Source organism: Thecamonas trahens (assembly GCF_000142905.1).
Source record: "Thecamonas trahens ATCC 50062 unplaced genomic scaffold supercont1.40, whole genome shotgun sequence".
Classification (NCBI taxonomy): Eukaryota; order Apusomonadida; family Apusomonadidae; genus Thecamonas; species Thecamonas trahens.
Genome location: NW_013657640.1, coordinates 86,007 through 98,145, shown reverse-complemented (window position 1 = coordinate 98,145; position 12,139 = coordinate 86,007). Strand labels below are relative to the sequence as shown.

Here is a 12,139-nt window from a genome sequence, read left to right as displayed (position 1 = left end):
ATGGATGACTGTGATGGGGGTATGGATGACTGTGATGGGGAGATGGATGACTGTGATGGGGGTATGGATGACTGTGATGGGGGTATGGATGACTGTGATGGGGGTATGGATGACTGTGATGGGGGTATGGATGACTGTGATGGGGGTATGGATGACTGTGATGGGGAGATGGATGACTGTGATGGGGAGATGGATGACTGTGATGGGGAGATGGATGGAGAGATGGATGAATGTGATGTACCCACTATGATCTGACAAGGTAGCCGTGGTGGTCACACCATCTCTGGCATATCTTGTGGTTCCTCTGCTCCTCCGCCTCCAAAGTCTGTGCCAATGTGGCCGCGCCCCTCCGCCTCCGCACCCCATCGCACTCCACCGCACCCCTCCTTCCCCCATGTCCTCCGGAGACCAGCCTTTCAACACATGGACCTGCCCTCCCGAGGTGGTCATACGGGTGGTGGACCCAGCAGGGGCCACCGCCACCACCAACGACCGCTCCCGAGACCGCGAGCAAGGGTCTGGTCGGGCAGCGGCGAGAGCCGCGACAGAGGCGACGACAGACGCCGCTGAATCAGGCAAGCCAATGACGGGATCGGCCGCGGCTGAATTGGATGAGGCGACGACGGGATCAGGCGCGGCTGCATCAGGCAAGCCGGTGACGGCCAGAGCGGCCACGGCTGGATCGGGCATGGCGCGTGATGGGCTGGCGGCATGGGCAAGGAAGACCGGTCGGCTTCAGCGGGGAAAGGCGCGGCTGGAGGCACACATTGTGGATGATCACAACGATGTGCTGCAGTACATCTACCGGGCTATCGGGCGGAAGAAGCTTCCCACCTCGGGCATCACCCTGGTCCACTTTGATTCGCATCCCGATGCTGGTCTGCCCATGGAGCTACGGCCGGAGACAGTGGCTCGCCCAGCCGCGCTCTTTGATGCAGTCTCCATCTCAGAGTTCATCATGCCCGCTGTCTACTCGGGCTACCTCTCGCACTTTGTCTGGATCAAGCCGCCGTGGGCCAAGCAGTTTGTGGAGATGCCGCCGGCTGTGCTGTACAATCCGGCCACTGGCGCTGTCGAGGCCAACCCGGAGCACGATCCGGGCACCGATCCGGCCACTGCCAACACCTCGTTTGTTGCATGGGTAGGTGAGAACGCAGAAGGCGTCCTCCGCATCGGCTGCGAGAATTTGTACTTTGACGACGTCTCCGCCCCGCGCGACGAGCTTGTCAACGCTAAGCCCGTCCGCATCGACGTTGTCTCGCTCCCAGCTCGCCCATGCTCCGCCGATCACGACCACTTGCTCCCGGTCAACACTGTCGATATTGAGATGACATCTGCCGTCGTCGTCGACGTCTGCCTCGACTTTTTCAACGTTGCAAACCCGTTTCTGCTCGACTACGACCGCGACTACGGGCCGGGCACCTTTGCTGTCTTCCAAGCGGTTTGGGACTATGACACCCGCCGCTGGGACACTGCAAAGCGCCGGACATGCTTTGAGCTCTTTAACCATGGTATCAAGCGCCTCGTTCGCGATCGCATCTACCGCAAGCCCAACGATGTGTTCTGGGACGAGGTCGTCGCTCTCGGCCTCCCTGACCTCTACGCAGACACCTATGGCGGCGACATCGAGCCGGTCTCAGGCCTCTACGCCCTCTTCCGCGAGACCCTGCTCCGCATGGAGGCATCGAGCGCATCGACGCTGCCCACGTCTTCGGTCGCCTCTTATCCGCCGGTGTCCGCCGCAGACTCGAACGATCCAGACGGCTTCGCCACCTTTACTCCGGACCTCGACTGGGAGGACGTCCTGCTCTCCGGCGAGATGCACGACCTGCCGCATGCGCTCGTTACCCGTGACGAGATGGAGCACTTGCTCTCCGGCATGGCGCACTTTTTGGCCCGCCCCGAGCTCGCTTCGCCTTCCCTCATCACCATGGCCCGCTCCCGCGACGACGGCTACACCCCTGGCGCTTCGTCGCTTGTCGAGTGGCTGCAGACCAGATCGCTCGACGTGCTCGCGGCGCAGTACGGCGATCTCGACGTCTTTCCGCACTATCCCGACCCGGTCATGCGGTTCCGCGCGCCGCCGCCGCCAGGCTCGCCCTCACCTAATTGATCCGCATCGAAACCTGGCCGCCCTTTGTCGCCTTCTTGGTCTTGCGCCGGCCCTCACCAAACGTCCACGAACTGTCGCCCGGTGCTGGCGCTGGCGTGTCCTCGGCCTCGGCCGCTGCGCTGGCCGCAGCCTCCACATCAGCCTCAAGCCTCCCCGCCACTCGAGCCAGCTCGCTTGTCACCGCAGCGGCCAGCTGCGGGTACGAATACTGCGCGCGAATCCGCTCCACCCCTCGTGCAGCTCTGCTCGCAGCTTCGCCGCCGTTGTTGGCCCAGTCGTCATACATCCGCCGCAGCTGCGCCCGTGTGCTCGCCACCGACGGCTCAGCCCACTGGCCTACCCCCGAATCGGCCTCGCTGAGCTCGTAGGCTAGCGGCCACGCCACAGTAGCATCGAGGTATGCGGTCGTGCCCGAGACGTTGGTCGCCGCCACCGGCACGCCCACAGCCAGCGCCTCCACAATCGGGAGGCCCCAGCCCTCGCCACGGGTAGGAAGCACAAACGCGTCAAACGAGCCGTAGAAGACCGGCAGCATCGCGCTCTCGACCGTGCCGCCCAGAATGGTGATGCTCGGCCCCGTGCCTGGCCCGCTGCCCGCCAGGCTCACCGCGCCAATTGCCTCCATCACGTTGTCGTCGTCCATGTGCGACCGGATCCACAGCGCTACCGCGTCATCGGCGCCAAACTCGCTGGCAAACGCAGCGAGCAGCACGTCGCCGCCCTTGCGCGGCTCCCACTTGTGGAGTGCCAGCACGTCAAACACATCGTCGCGTGCCGCGTTCCGCACCCCGGGATGAAACGCCCCGACATCGACCGGCTCGGCCACCACCCGAAGCCGGGCCTGCGCCACGCCGCGCTTCGAAAACGTGTCCACATTGAACTGGGTCGGGAGCCAAATCTCACGAACAACACCGTCATCGCTACATGGCTCGACCCAGTCGTCCGGAATGCTCGACGTCTCGTACATAGACCGGCCGATGACATACACCTGTGCCTTGCCCAGGCTCCGCCGCGCTCGCTCCACAAACGAGCGGTACCGCCCAGGGTCGCGATGGATGACAAGCGCAACACGCGGCCGCTCGTGCGGGGGCGAGGCAGTCTCCCCCCATCCCAACCGAAATCGCTCGAGCATGTCGTGATGCGCAAGCCGGAGCACAACGTCACGAGCACCACCAGGTAGCGACACCTTGGCCAACTCGTCTGCGCACGACGACCACGACGTGACCTGCAGCGCGAGATCAACCTTCCGCCGGAGTGCAAGCGCAAAACCTACCGCTTCCATCGTAAATCCGAGCGTCTGTCCTGCGCCGCACTCCATGTTCCACACCAGAGTCAAGCCGTCGAGCTCCGGATCGCGGTCGGCAACCGCAGAGCCGCGAAGCGCGTCGCCACGGCGGGCAAGGAGACCAGCATAGGCAAAGTCAATGCCAGCGTACGCAGTCGCCTCGCCAAGCGGAGCAGCAGCCACGTCCACTGACTCGATGTACGCCAGGCCTCTCATCGCAGGCCGAAACTCGACTGCGACCACCGCTGCGTTGCCCACGCACGCGTCAAGCTCAAAGACCAGTGCCGGATCGTCGAGCGTGCCTGATACAGCGGCAGCGTCTAGCAACTCGACCAGAGTCGTTCGCGCTAGCGCCCCGAGAGTCGTGAACCTGCCTGCCGCCACAGTGGCCGGCGCTTGCAGATCCAGGTGCGACGCGTGGTAGCCGGCGAGCGTGTCGAGCGGAAGCGGGACAAGGCCATGAAGCTCGGGACCCTCGCTCTCGCTTCCACTCCTGGCAGTGCGCACAAACGTCTCTGCAGTGTATGGAGCCAGCATCATTTCCAGCGAGGTGACAAGCGCCCGATCGTGGGCGTCGACCACCATGCCCTGGACCACCACGCCCGGGGCCAGCCCCCCATCACCGGCTCCCAGAACAGTCAGGGCGCCTGGCGTGAGCTGGACATAGTCAGCAATGACAAGTACAATGTCAACACTGCTGTCCATAACCGCCATTGCTGCTGCCAGCGCCCGTGGCACGCCAAGGCCCAGCGGACCCGGCTCGTTGTCCACGCCCGACAGCATCCAATCATCGGACGATCGCCACCGCCACACGTCATCGCCGCGGCGACTGTAGCCTGACCTCCGGTCAAAGCGCTCAACATGGGCATCGACCAGCACCACGTCGGGAGTCGGCAGCAAAGCACGGCCAGAACCATGAGTCGCAGTCGTGACGGCGGCCTCGATGATAGCGTCGATGGCATGCTGCGCCGATGGCGAGAGCGGAAAGATGGGAACGAGATAGACCGCATCGAGATGAATGTCACCCTTTGCGACATCAGCAGCATTGATGAGCGCATCCAATGAAGCAGCTACTGTGGGAGGATGTGCCGAGCGGAGTGTGATGATGGCAGCAGAGCGGGCGGGAGACGGCGCATGTGACGAGTCGGCCACGGCCGCCACGGCCGCCACCACCGCCAGCACCACCGCCACGGCCGCCAGAGAGCGTACGCGGTCGAGGATGAAAGGCGACAGACGGAAAGTTCGAGAACATGATGGAGGGGTTATGTGCATGGTGGGAGGGTGGAGTGGTGAGGGTGGGTGACTGTATGGCTTGCGCCTCAGCCGTGTGTGTGTGTGTGTGTGTATGTGTGTGTGCTGCCGGGGGGGGGACGGACAGGGGAGTGGGCAAGCGGTCGGAGGGGAGGGAAAGACGAGTTGGTGTACGCGTTCAAATACCCGAGGGATGATGATTAGAACGAAAGAGGGGATGGAGAACGAGGTGAGACTACGGCTTGAAAGGAAGGCCGTAGGCAAAGTTCTGGTACATCTGGGAGATGACCTGAGGCTGATCCCAAGGGCTGATGTGGCCGGCGTCGCGAACGACGATCTGGGTGAAAGTGGTAGAAGAGGTCGAGTCAAACTGCTTGACGTAGCCGGCGACGTGCTGGTCTGACGGAGCGAGGCGCCAGATGACCTTGGGTTGGTCGAGCCAGGTGCGCCAGCCGTGCCACTCGGGGCCAAAGAGAGCGAGCATGTTCTCGGTGAGCGGGGCGCCGACGATGTAGTCAAACTGGCCGTTGTAGATGAGGACGTCCAGGTTGTTGAAGATGGTGGGCATGAGCGGCTTGACGGTCTTGCACAAGTCGTCCTGCAGGCCCTCGGCGGCGACGGAGCCGTCAAGGAAGTAGTGGTCGCCGACGTGGAGGGCGGCGCGGACGTCGGAGCGGTTGAGGAAGGCCGAGAAGTCGCCGCCGTAGACCGGGGTGTACGAGATGCGGACGTCAAAGTAGTTGGGCGAGCCCGAGTAGTTCTGGAAGAGGTCGGGCGGACCGTCGACCAGGTCGTTGAAGAGCTTGGAGGCGAGCGGCCAGTTCTTGGTCTCGATGTTGTGAAGGATGTTCTTCTGGTACTCGCGCATGGTAGCGGCTTCGGCCGGGTCGGCGATGCCAAAGTTGTAGGCAAGGTCGGCGTAGCCAAGGATCTGGGTGGCCGGATCAGAGAGGCCGTCGCCGACGGCCATTCCCTTGAGCGGCATGGGCGGGTTCGGGTTGGACGAGTTTGCGTTCTCGGTCATGATCTTGTAGGTGATGGCCGGCGCGTACTTGCCGCCGTACGACTCGGCGGCGATGATGAGCGGGTTGTTCTTGTACTGCGGGTAGGCCTTGTAGAACGAGACAAAGAAGGCGTACAGGTTGTCAGCGACCTCGTCCTGGTTGCGCGAGATGCCATCAGGCGAGTCTGTGAACGAAAAGCCGGTCATCACCGGGTTGTCCACATACAGCATGCCAGCAAACTTGGTCCACGAGTACTCGCGCTCAAAGATGGTCAGATTCTGGTACAAGCCGTACGGGCCCGACTCGACAAAGAGGCCAAACATCGAGGTACCGCCGGGACCACCTGTGATGAGATGATGATGGCGGACGGGGGGGGGGGCGGTGAGTGGGGGGACATGGACAGGGGGAGGGGGAGGGGGAGAGGGAGGGGGGCGAGCATTGATGACATACCCTGCAGCCAGAGGATGATGGGGGTGTCGGGCTCCATGCCGCCGTCCTTCTCAAAGAACCAGTAGAAGAGGTTAGAGTTGTACTCCTTGTCCACAGTGACGTAGCCAGCATAAGCCGGAGCAGGGAGAGGGCCATCCAGACCAGGAAGGCTCTCGACCTTTGTAGCCTTTGCAGCAGCAACAGGATCATGTTCATAGTCATTGAGAAAGACAGCAGGTCCAGCAGATGAAGTCGAAGCAGCAGTAAGCTCGTCAGCCATGTCAGGGAGGAGAGGCGCCATCGACGGGAGCTTGGCAAAGGGCTTGCCAGAGGCAAGGAGGGCAAGGGTACAGAGGACCACAAGTCCAAGGCTACCAACAGCAACCTTGCGCATGTTGTGCATGGTTGTTGTCGGACAAAAAGTGAGTTGAATGTGTCGTTCTAGGTCGTTGCTGCTGCTCCTGCTGCTGCTGCTGCTGCTGCTGCTGCTGCTGCTGCTGCTGCTGCTGCTGCTGCTGCTGCTGTCGCCGTCGCTTGCTTGGCTGTGGCCTGGCTGTGTGGTCTTGGGTGCGTGACTTGAGGTGTTTGGCAGAGTCACCGCGGGCGATGGCCATGACGGATGCGAGTTTGGAGGAGGGGGTGCGGGGCGGTGCGGTGCGGGGGATGCATGATGATGTAGTGTTTGTGACGATGCTAGTAGCCTGATGATGCGGCGTAGCGCGGCGCGATCGAGCTCGGTACCGAGTTCAAACGCTCTGAGCTCTCTCGGTGGCCAGGTGTTGTCCGAGATCGGACTGCGTCTTGGACGAGATATGTGGATACACGGTGTAGCGTATGTGTTTGGTGTTGTCGATCTGTGCTGGCGAGGGCAATGAGTAGCTGACTACGTGGCGATGCGTGACGCCATGCCTGTCACATCGGCTGACGACGACGACGACGACGACAACGATGACGATGACGGTGACGGTGACGAGTAGTCAACAGCATTGCAACACACATCTCGGCTTTCTCTGAGCCAGTGTGAGCATTGTGTATGAGCACGCGTGAAGATACTCGGCTGGAGGCGTCACAGCGACGTGAGGCAGACTGGAAGGGATGGGGACCGTATGTGTGTGATCGGTCTTGGGGAACAGTTCGGGAGGACTACTCGGCCGATGGTGATGCATGGTCATACTTTCGCATGATCATGCAAGATCTCGCGCGTATCGATGGGCAGAGGATGGGCTCGGTGGCTGGTGTAACCGATTCCAGAACAGTGTCATGGCCCTGGCTCTGTGGAATGGTCTCGATCCCATCCTCAAGGAGCGCTTGTTCGGCGTCACTGGGCCCGAAGGTCCACATGGCGAAGATGTGAAGGAGTGTACGTGCACGAGGGAGGGGCGAAGGGGGGGGAGGGGAGGCTTGATCGATGGGTGCCGCGATGAGGATGGCTGGAGAGATAGATGGAGAGTGCTGGAGGCGAGGCCGAGCTCGGTGCGTTCTTTACTCACACACACACACACACACACTGGCTGTGTACAGATTACTTTCATACTGATGGCGTGCCGACGCACGCTTACATGGCGATGTTGTACAAGTACCCACACGTTGAGTTTCCCTACGCCGATCTGGTTGACGTGGCCAAGACCTCAGGGCTTTGGGACGATGAGTATGAGCTTGGACATGCGCTGGAGGATGCGTTTGCTGCCCGGGCCTACTTTGATGTGGAGATCGAGTTTGCCAAGGTTGCCGGTGATGACGTCTTCCACATTGTGACGGTGACGAACAGGTCTGAAACCGATGCGGCACCGATCCACGTCCTTCCGCATGTCTGGCACCGCAACACTTGGTCGTGGAACGCAACCAAGCCACCGTCGGAGCCGACGACGCTGGCGCCGTACGAGTCATCCTCGTCGGACGATGACGTCCATGGCGGGGTTGATAGAGGTGGCGCAAGCTGCGGCGGCGATCCTGGCCCCATCTCCGACAACGCCTTCCAGGCAACCAACGCATCTGCGCGGTTGACCACCGTCCGCTGCGACCCCAATGCCGTCAAGCCAAGCATTCGGTACTCGAAGGCGCGCGGCGGCCTAATCACCAATCACAAGCATCTGGGCAAGCGCTACTACTACGTGGGCGTTGAAAGCGTTGGCTGCGACGGCGGCATCGAGCGGGTTGCAAGCCGCGACACGTTCCTCTTCACCGACAATGAGACCAACTACCAAGCAGTGTTTGGCGTCGATCCGCCGGACGGCGCCTCGCCGTATACCAAGGACGCGTTCCATCGGGCTGTGGTGGACGGAGACGCCGGTGCGGTCAACCCCGAGGCGCGCGGGACCAAGGCTGCGTGCCACATTGTCCGCACACTTGGGCCTGGCGAAGCGGTCCGGATCTGGGTCCGCTACGCACCGAAGCCAACGGACGAGCCGTTTGCAGACGCAGCAGGCGTGCTCGCGGCGCGCAAGGCCGACGCCGATGAGTTTCACGCTGCACTGCTGGCGCGATGGGCGGGCGGCGCCAAGGTGAGCGCCGAGAGGGCAGCGCTTGTTCGGCGGGCGGTGGCAGGCATGCTGTGGACCAAGTCGTTCTTCCACTTTTCGGTCCATCTCTGGCTCCGCGGCGATAGCCTGCATCCTGCGCCGCCTGCGTCGCGGCTCTCGGGCCGCAACGCCGAGTGGGGCCACTACGTGGCGTCAGACGTGCTCACGCTGCCGGACGCGTGGGAGTATCCGTGGCCGGCGGCGTGGGATCTGGCCATCCAGTGTGTCACGCTTGCGCTTGTCGATGGCGAGTGGGCCAAGCGGCAGCTCATTCTGCAGCTCCGCGACTGGTACATGCATCCTGCGGGCCAGCTGGCGGCGTACCCGTGGGACTTTGGCGATGTCAACCCGCCGGTCCACGCATGGGCGGCACTCAAAGTGTATCGGATGGAGCATGCACGATGCGGGCGGCGCGACACGGTCTTCCTCGAGCGAGTCTTCCACAAGCTCATGCTCAACTTTACGTGGTGGGTAGCGCGGAAGGACGCCGACGGGCACAACGTGTTTGCCGGCGGCTTTCTTGGCCTCGACAACATCGGGGTCTTTGACCGATCGGCGCCGCTGCCGGACGGGACGACGCTGGAGCAGTCGGACGGGACGGCGTGGATGGCGCTGTTCTGCCTCAACATGTTTGACATGGCGATCGAGCTCGCACTTTACGCATCGCCGGCATACGAGGACACGGCGACCAAGTACTTTGAGCACTTTGTGCTCATCTGCAACGCAGCGTACAACATGGGCTCGCACGGTGGGGCGCTTTGGGATCCGGTCGACGGCTTCTTCTACGACATGCTTTCGCAAGACGACCACACCGAGCACATCCCGCTCAAGGTCCGGTCGTTTGTGGGCCTCATTCCGATCTTTGCGGTGACGACGGTCTCCGGCGAGGCGCTCAGCCAGCTGCCGGCGCTCTCACGGCGCATCGCCTGGTTCCGTACCTACCGCAGCTCGATGCTCGCGGTCCTGCCGTCGGTCTCGCAGGTCGAGGACGACGGCTCGCTCTTCCTCTCGATGGTTGCGCAGGAGCAGCTTGAGTCGATCATGGGGTACGTGCTCGACGAGGACGAGTTCCTCTCGCCGCATGGCGTGCGGTCGCTCTCGCGGTTCCACCGCGACTCGCCGTTCAGCATCGAGATCGGCGGCCAGACCCTGCAGATCGGGTATGAGCCCGGGGTCTCACGGACGCACGCATACGGTGGCAACTCGGGCTGGCGCGGCTCGGTCTGGTTCCCGGTCTGCTACCTCCTCATCGACGCGCTGCGCAAGCACGGTGCGCACTACAGGGACACGCTGAAGTTTGAGCTGCCGACGCGGTCGGGCCGGCTTGTGGCACTCTACGATATTGCCGACGATCTCGCACGCCGGCTTGTTTCTCTGTTCGAGAAGCCGTCGTCGCCGGGTCTACCGCCGGTGTACGCGCCACCGACGCCGGCTTGCTTCGGCAGCGGTGACTTTGCGGACTGCACGCTCTTCTACGAGTACTTTGATGGCGAGACTGGGCGCGGGCTCGGCGCATCGCACCAGACCGGGTGGACTGGTCTTGTGGCAAATCTCATCGTCGAGCTTGCGGGTGGCGGCGAGAATGGTGTTTAACGACGATGCGGCGAGAGAGGGCTACAGGCCCTTGGCCTTCTTAAGCAGCGGCTCGGCCGAGGGAGCCACCGAGGTGCCGAAGCGCTCCTTGCGCTTGCGGCGGAGCTCGGCCTCCTCCTTGTCGGCGAGCTCCTTGGGGAGCTCGGTGCCAAAGCGGGCGGCGCGGGCCTTGATGGCGGCAGCGTCAAGGACGGGCTTGGGCCCGATGGTGGGCGCCTTGCGGCGGGCGGCAAGAGTCTCCGGCAGCGGCTTGTACTCGGTGCCGAAGCGCTCCGCGCGAGCCTTGCGCTTGGCCTCGAGCTCCTCCAGCTCGCGGAGCTTGATCATGGCCTCCTCCTCGGGGGTGTACTTGACCGGAACACCAAAGCGGGCAGCACGAGCCTTCCGCGCCTCCAGCGACATGGGATCAGCAGCATCATCCTTGACCGCAGCCATGGAGATGATGCCCGGCGCAGCAGAGGCCGATGACGACGACGGCGGAGCAGCACCAGTAGCGGTAGCGGCAGCAGCAGCAGCACCACCACCAGCAGCAGCGGCAGTAGAAGCACCAGCATCAGCATGAGCCTTGTTGCCAGTCTCAGCACCACCAGCAGCCTTGGCCTCGTCATCAGCCTCCAGCCGAGCAACCATCTCAGCCTTTTTGCCCGTCGTCAGCAGGTCCCGCTCCTTGAGCAGAGCCTTCAGCTCAGCATTCTTCATAGCTATGGTAGGCGCAGTGGCTGTGGGTGAGTGGCTATGGGTATAGGGATATATGGGTATGGAGGGGGGGAGAGGTATTTGGTACGTACATGAGTAAGACATGGTGTGTGAGTGTGGATTTGAGTGAGAGTGTGTGTGGGGGGGTGGGGTGGGGTGGGGGTGACTGGTGCTGTTGCTGTCGTGGTGGTCGGTGGGTGGTGGTCGGTGGTTAGCGACCGACGGTGGGTCGGTGGGGGGGGGGGGGGGGGGACTCGGTTGGCATGTTCGTCGACGGATGAGCTTGTTGTATCGGAGGCCTGTCATGATGGAGATGGAGAAGAAGAAGAAAGAAAAATGGCAAAGAGTATACTATGCTACTGCCGTCTCACTAGGCTGTAGAGTGCCCAGCTCAAGCGGATGTGGAACCGTCCTCAGAGTCGTCAGAGTCGGAGTCCGAGTCGGAATCGGAGCTCGAGTCCGAGATGCCCTGCAAGAACGCGACTGCATCCGCGACGAACGTCTGGCAGTTGGGGCCGAAAACGGCAGAGTAACTCGGGTGGTTCTCCACCCACTCCTCAACGAAGCGTTGGAAGGCATCGAGGAAAACCGTGGAGATACCGACAGGTCGGTAAACAGTGCGCAGATTGTGTTCGACTTCACGCTTCGTCTTGTTGTAATCACGATAGCAGAACACAAAGGGAACTAGCATCTGTGCTCCGTAGCCCTAAGAGGTGACCTCAACCACGACCCATCCCAGGTTTGCCACGTCCAAGAGTAGGCCGGTGTGGTGCAGACGACCGATGGCAGGAAGGCGCAAGCGAGTCCCGTGCCAATTGGCAGGATGTGCTGGCAAAGATGGCCGGCAGCATAGAAAATGCGAAGAAATCCCAAGCCGTCGAGCCAGCAGAGCGAGCGACAGCTAGGCCGGCAACATACGATGCTTCGATCCGTCGCAGTCGGCAAGATTTTTCCCAGCCACCCGTTGATCGCAGGACGGCGGAGCTAACCATTTCCCCCTCGACCCACCCCTTGCACACTACGTCCACATCCACCAACGACACCATTTCTATTTGAAAGCATATGCGGTACGTACTTGCACGTGTGTCCCCCATCATCGTCATCCATCATTGTTATCTTCTCATCACCATTTCCGTACCCATCATGCCTGACCCCGCTGTTTTTTTTAAGGAGTTGCGGATGACCTCAGCCCACATAACTGCCACTCCTTGTACACCACTCACCGCAGACCTTGCCGACCTTAGTGTTT

At 62.1% G+C, this 12,139-nt stretch overlaps 5 protein-coding genes across 5 annotated transcripts; 2 read left to right on the top strand and 3 right to left on the bottom strand.

The window, feature by feature from the left end:
- Window positions 1–688: 688 nt before the first annotated feature.
- On the top strand, window positions 689–2,109 carry AMSG_08343 (uncharacterized protein; the record flags this gene model as incomplete). Its single annotated transcript, XM_013899965.1, has 2 exons — window positions 689–2,022; window positions 2,094–2,109. The coding sequence occupies 2 exons, from the start codon at window positions 689–691 to the stop codon at window positions 2,107–2,109; spliced, it is 1,350 nt and encodes a 449-aa protein (XP_013755419.1).
- Window positions 2,110–2,166: 57 nt separating this feature from the next.
- AMSG_08342 (glycosyl transferase) lies at window positions 2,167–4,650 on the bottom strand (the record flags this gene model as incomplete). Its single annotated transcript, XM_013899964.1, has 3 exons — window positions 2,167–2,184; window positions 2,274–4,471; window positions 4,608–4,650. The coding sequence occupies 3 exons, from the start codon at window positions 4,648–4,650 to the stop codon at window positions 2,167–2,169; spliced, it is 2,259 nt and encodes a 752-aa protein (XP_013755418.1).
- A 153-nt stretch (window positions 4,651–4,803) lies between these two features.
- Window positions 4,804–6,505, bottom strand: AMSG_08341 (vitellogenic carboxypeptidase). Its single transcript, XM_013899963.1, has 2 exons — window positions 6,104–6,505; window positions 4,804–5,996 (listed from the first exon to the last, which is right to left on the bottom strand). Exons 1-2 carry the CDS (start codon window positions 6,483–6,485, stop codon window positions 4,885–4,887), a joined length of 1,494 nt encoding a protein of 497 aa, XP_013755417.1. The 5' UTR covers window positions 6,486–6,505; the 3' UTR covers window positions 4,804–4,884.
- A 629-nt stretch (window positions 6,506–7,134) lies between these two features.
- AMSG_08340 (cytoplasm protein) lies at window positions 7,135–10,752 on the top strand. Its single transcript, XM_013899962.1, has 2 exons — window positions 7,135–7,442; window positions 7,604–10,752. The coding sequence occupies exons 1-2, from the start codon at window positions 7,247–7,249 to the stop codon at window positions 10,192–10,194; spliced, it is 2,787 nt and encodes a 928-aa protein (XP_013755416.1). The 5' UTR covers window positions 7,135–7,246; the 3' UTR covers window positions 10,195–10,752.
- AMSG_08339 (uncharacterized protein) lies at window positions 10,216–11,196 on the bottom strand (the record flags this gene model as incomplete). Its single annotated transcript, XM_013899961.1, has 2 exons — window positions 10,216–10,895; window positions 11,166–11,196. 2 exons carry the CDS (start codon window positions 11,194–11,196, stop codon window positions 10,216–10,218), a joined length of 711 nt encoding a protein of 236 aa, XP_013755415.1.
- Between the last annotated feature and the right edge of the window lie 943 nt (window positions 11,197–12,139).

Coding starts and splice junctions, on each gene's coding strand:
- AMSG_08340 (XM_013899962.1), top strand. CDS start 7,247: ATGGTCATACTTTCGCATGATCATGCAAGATCTCGCGCGTATCGATGG. Junction 7,443..7,603: donor TGGCGAAGATGTGAAGGAGT/GTACGTGCACGA, acceptor GGCTGTGTACAG/ATTACTTTCATACTGATGGC.
- AMSG_08341 (XM_013899963.1), bottom strand. CDS start 6,485: ATGCACAACATGCGCAAGGTTGCTGTTGGTAGCCTTGGACTTGTGGTC. Junction 5,997..6,103: donor CATCATCCTCTGGCTGCAGG/GTATGTCATCAA, acceptor ATCTCATCACAG/GTGGTCCCGGCGGTACCTCG.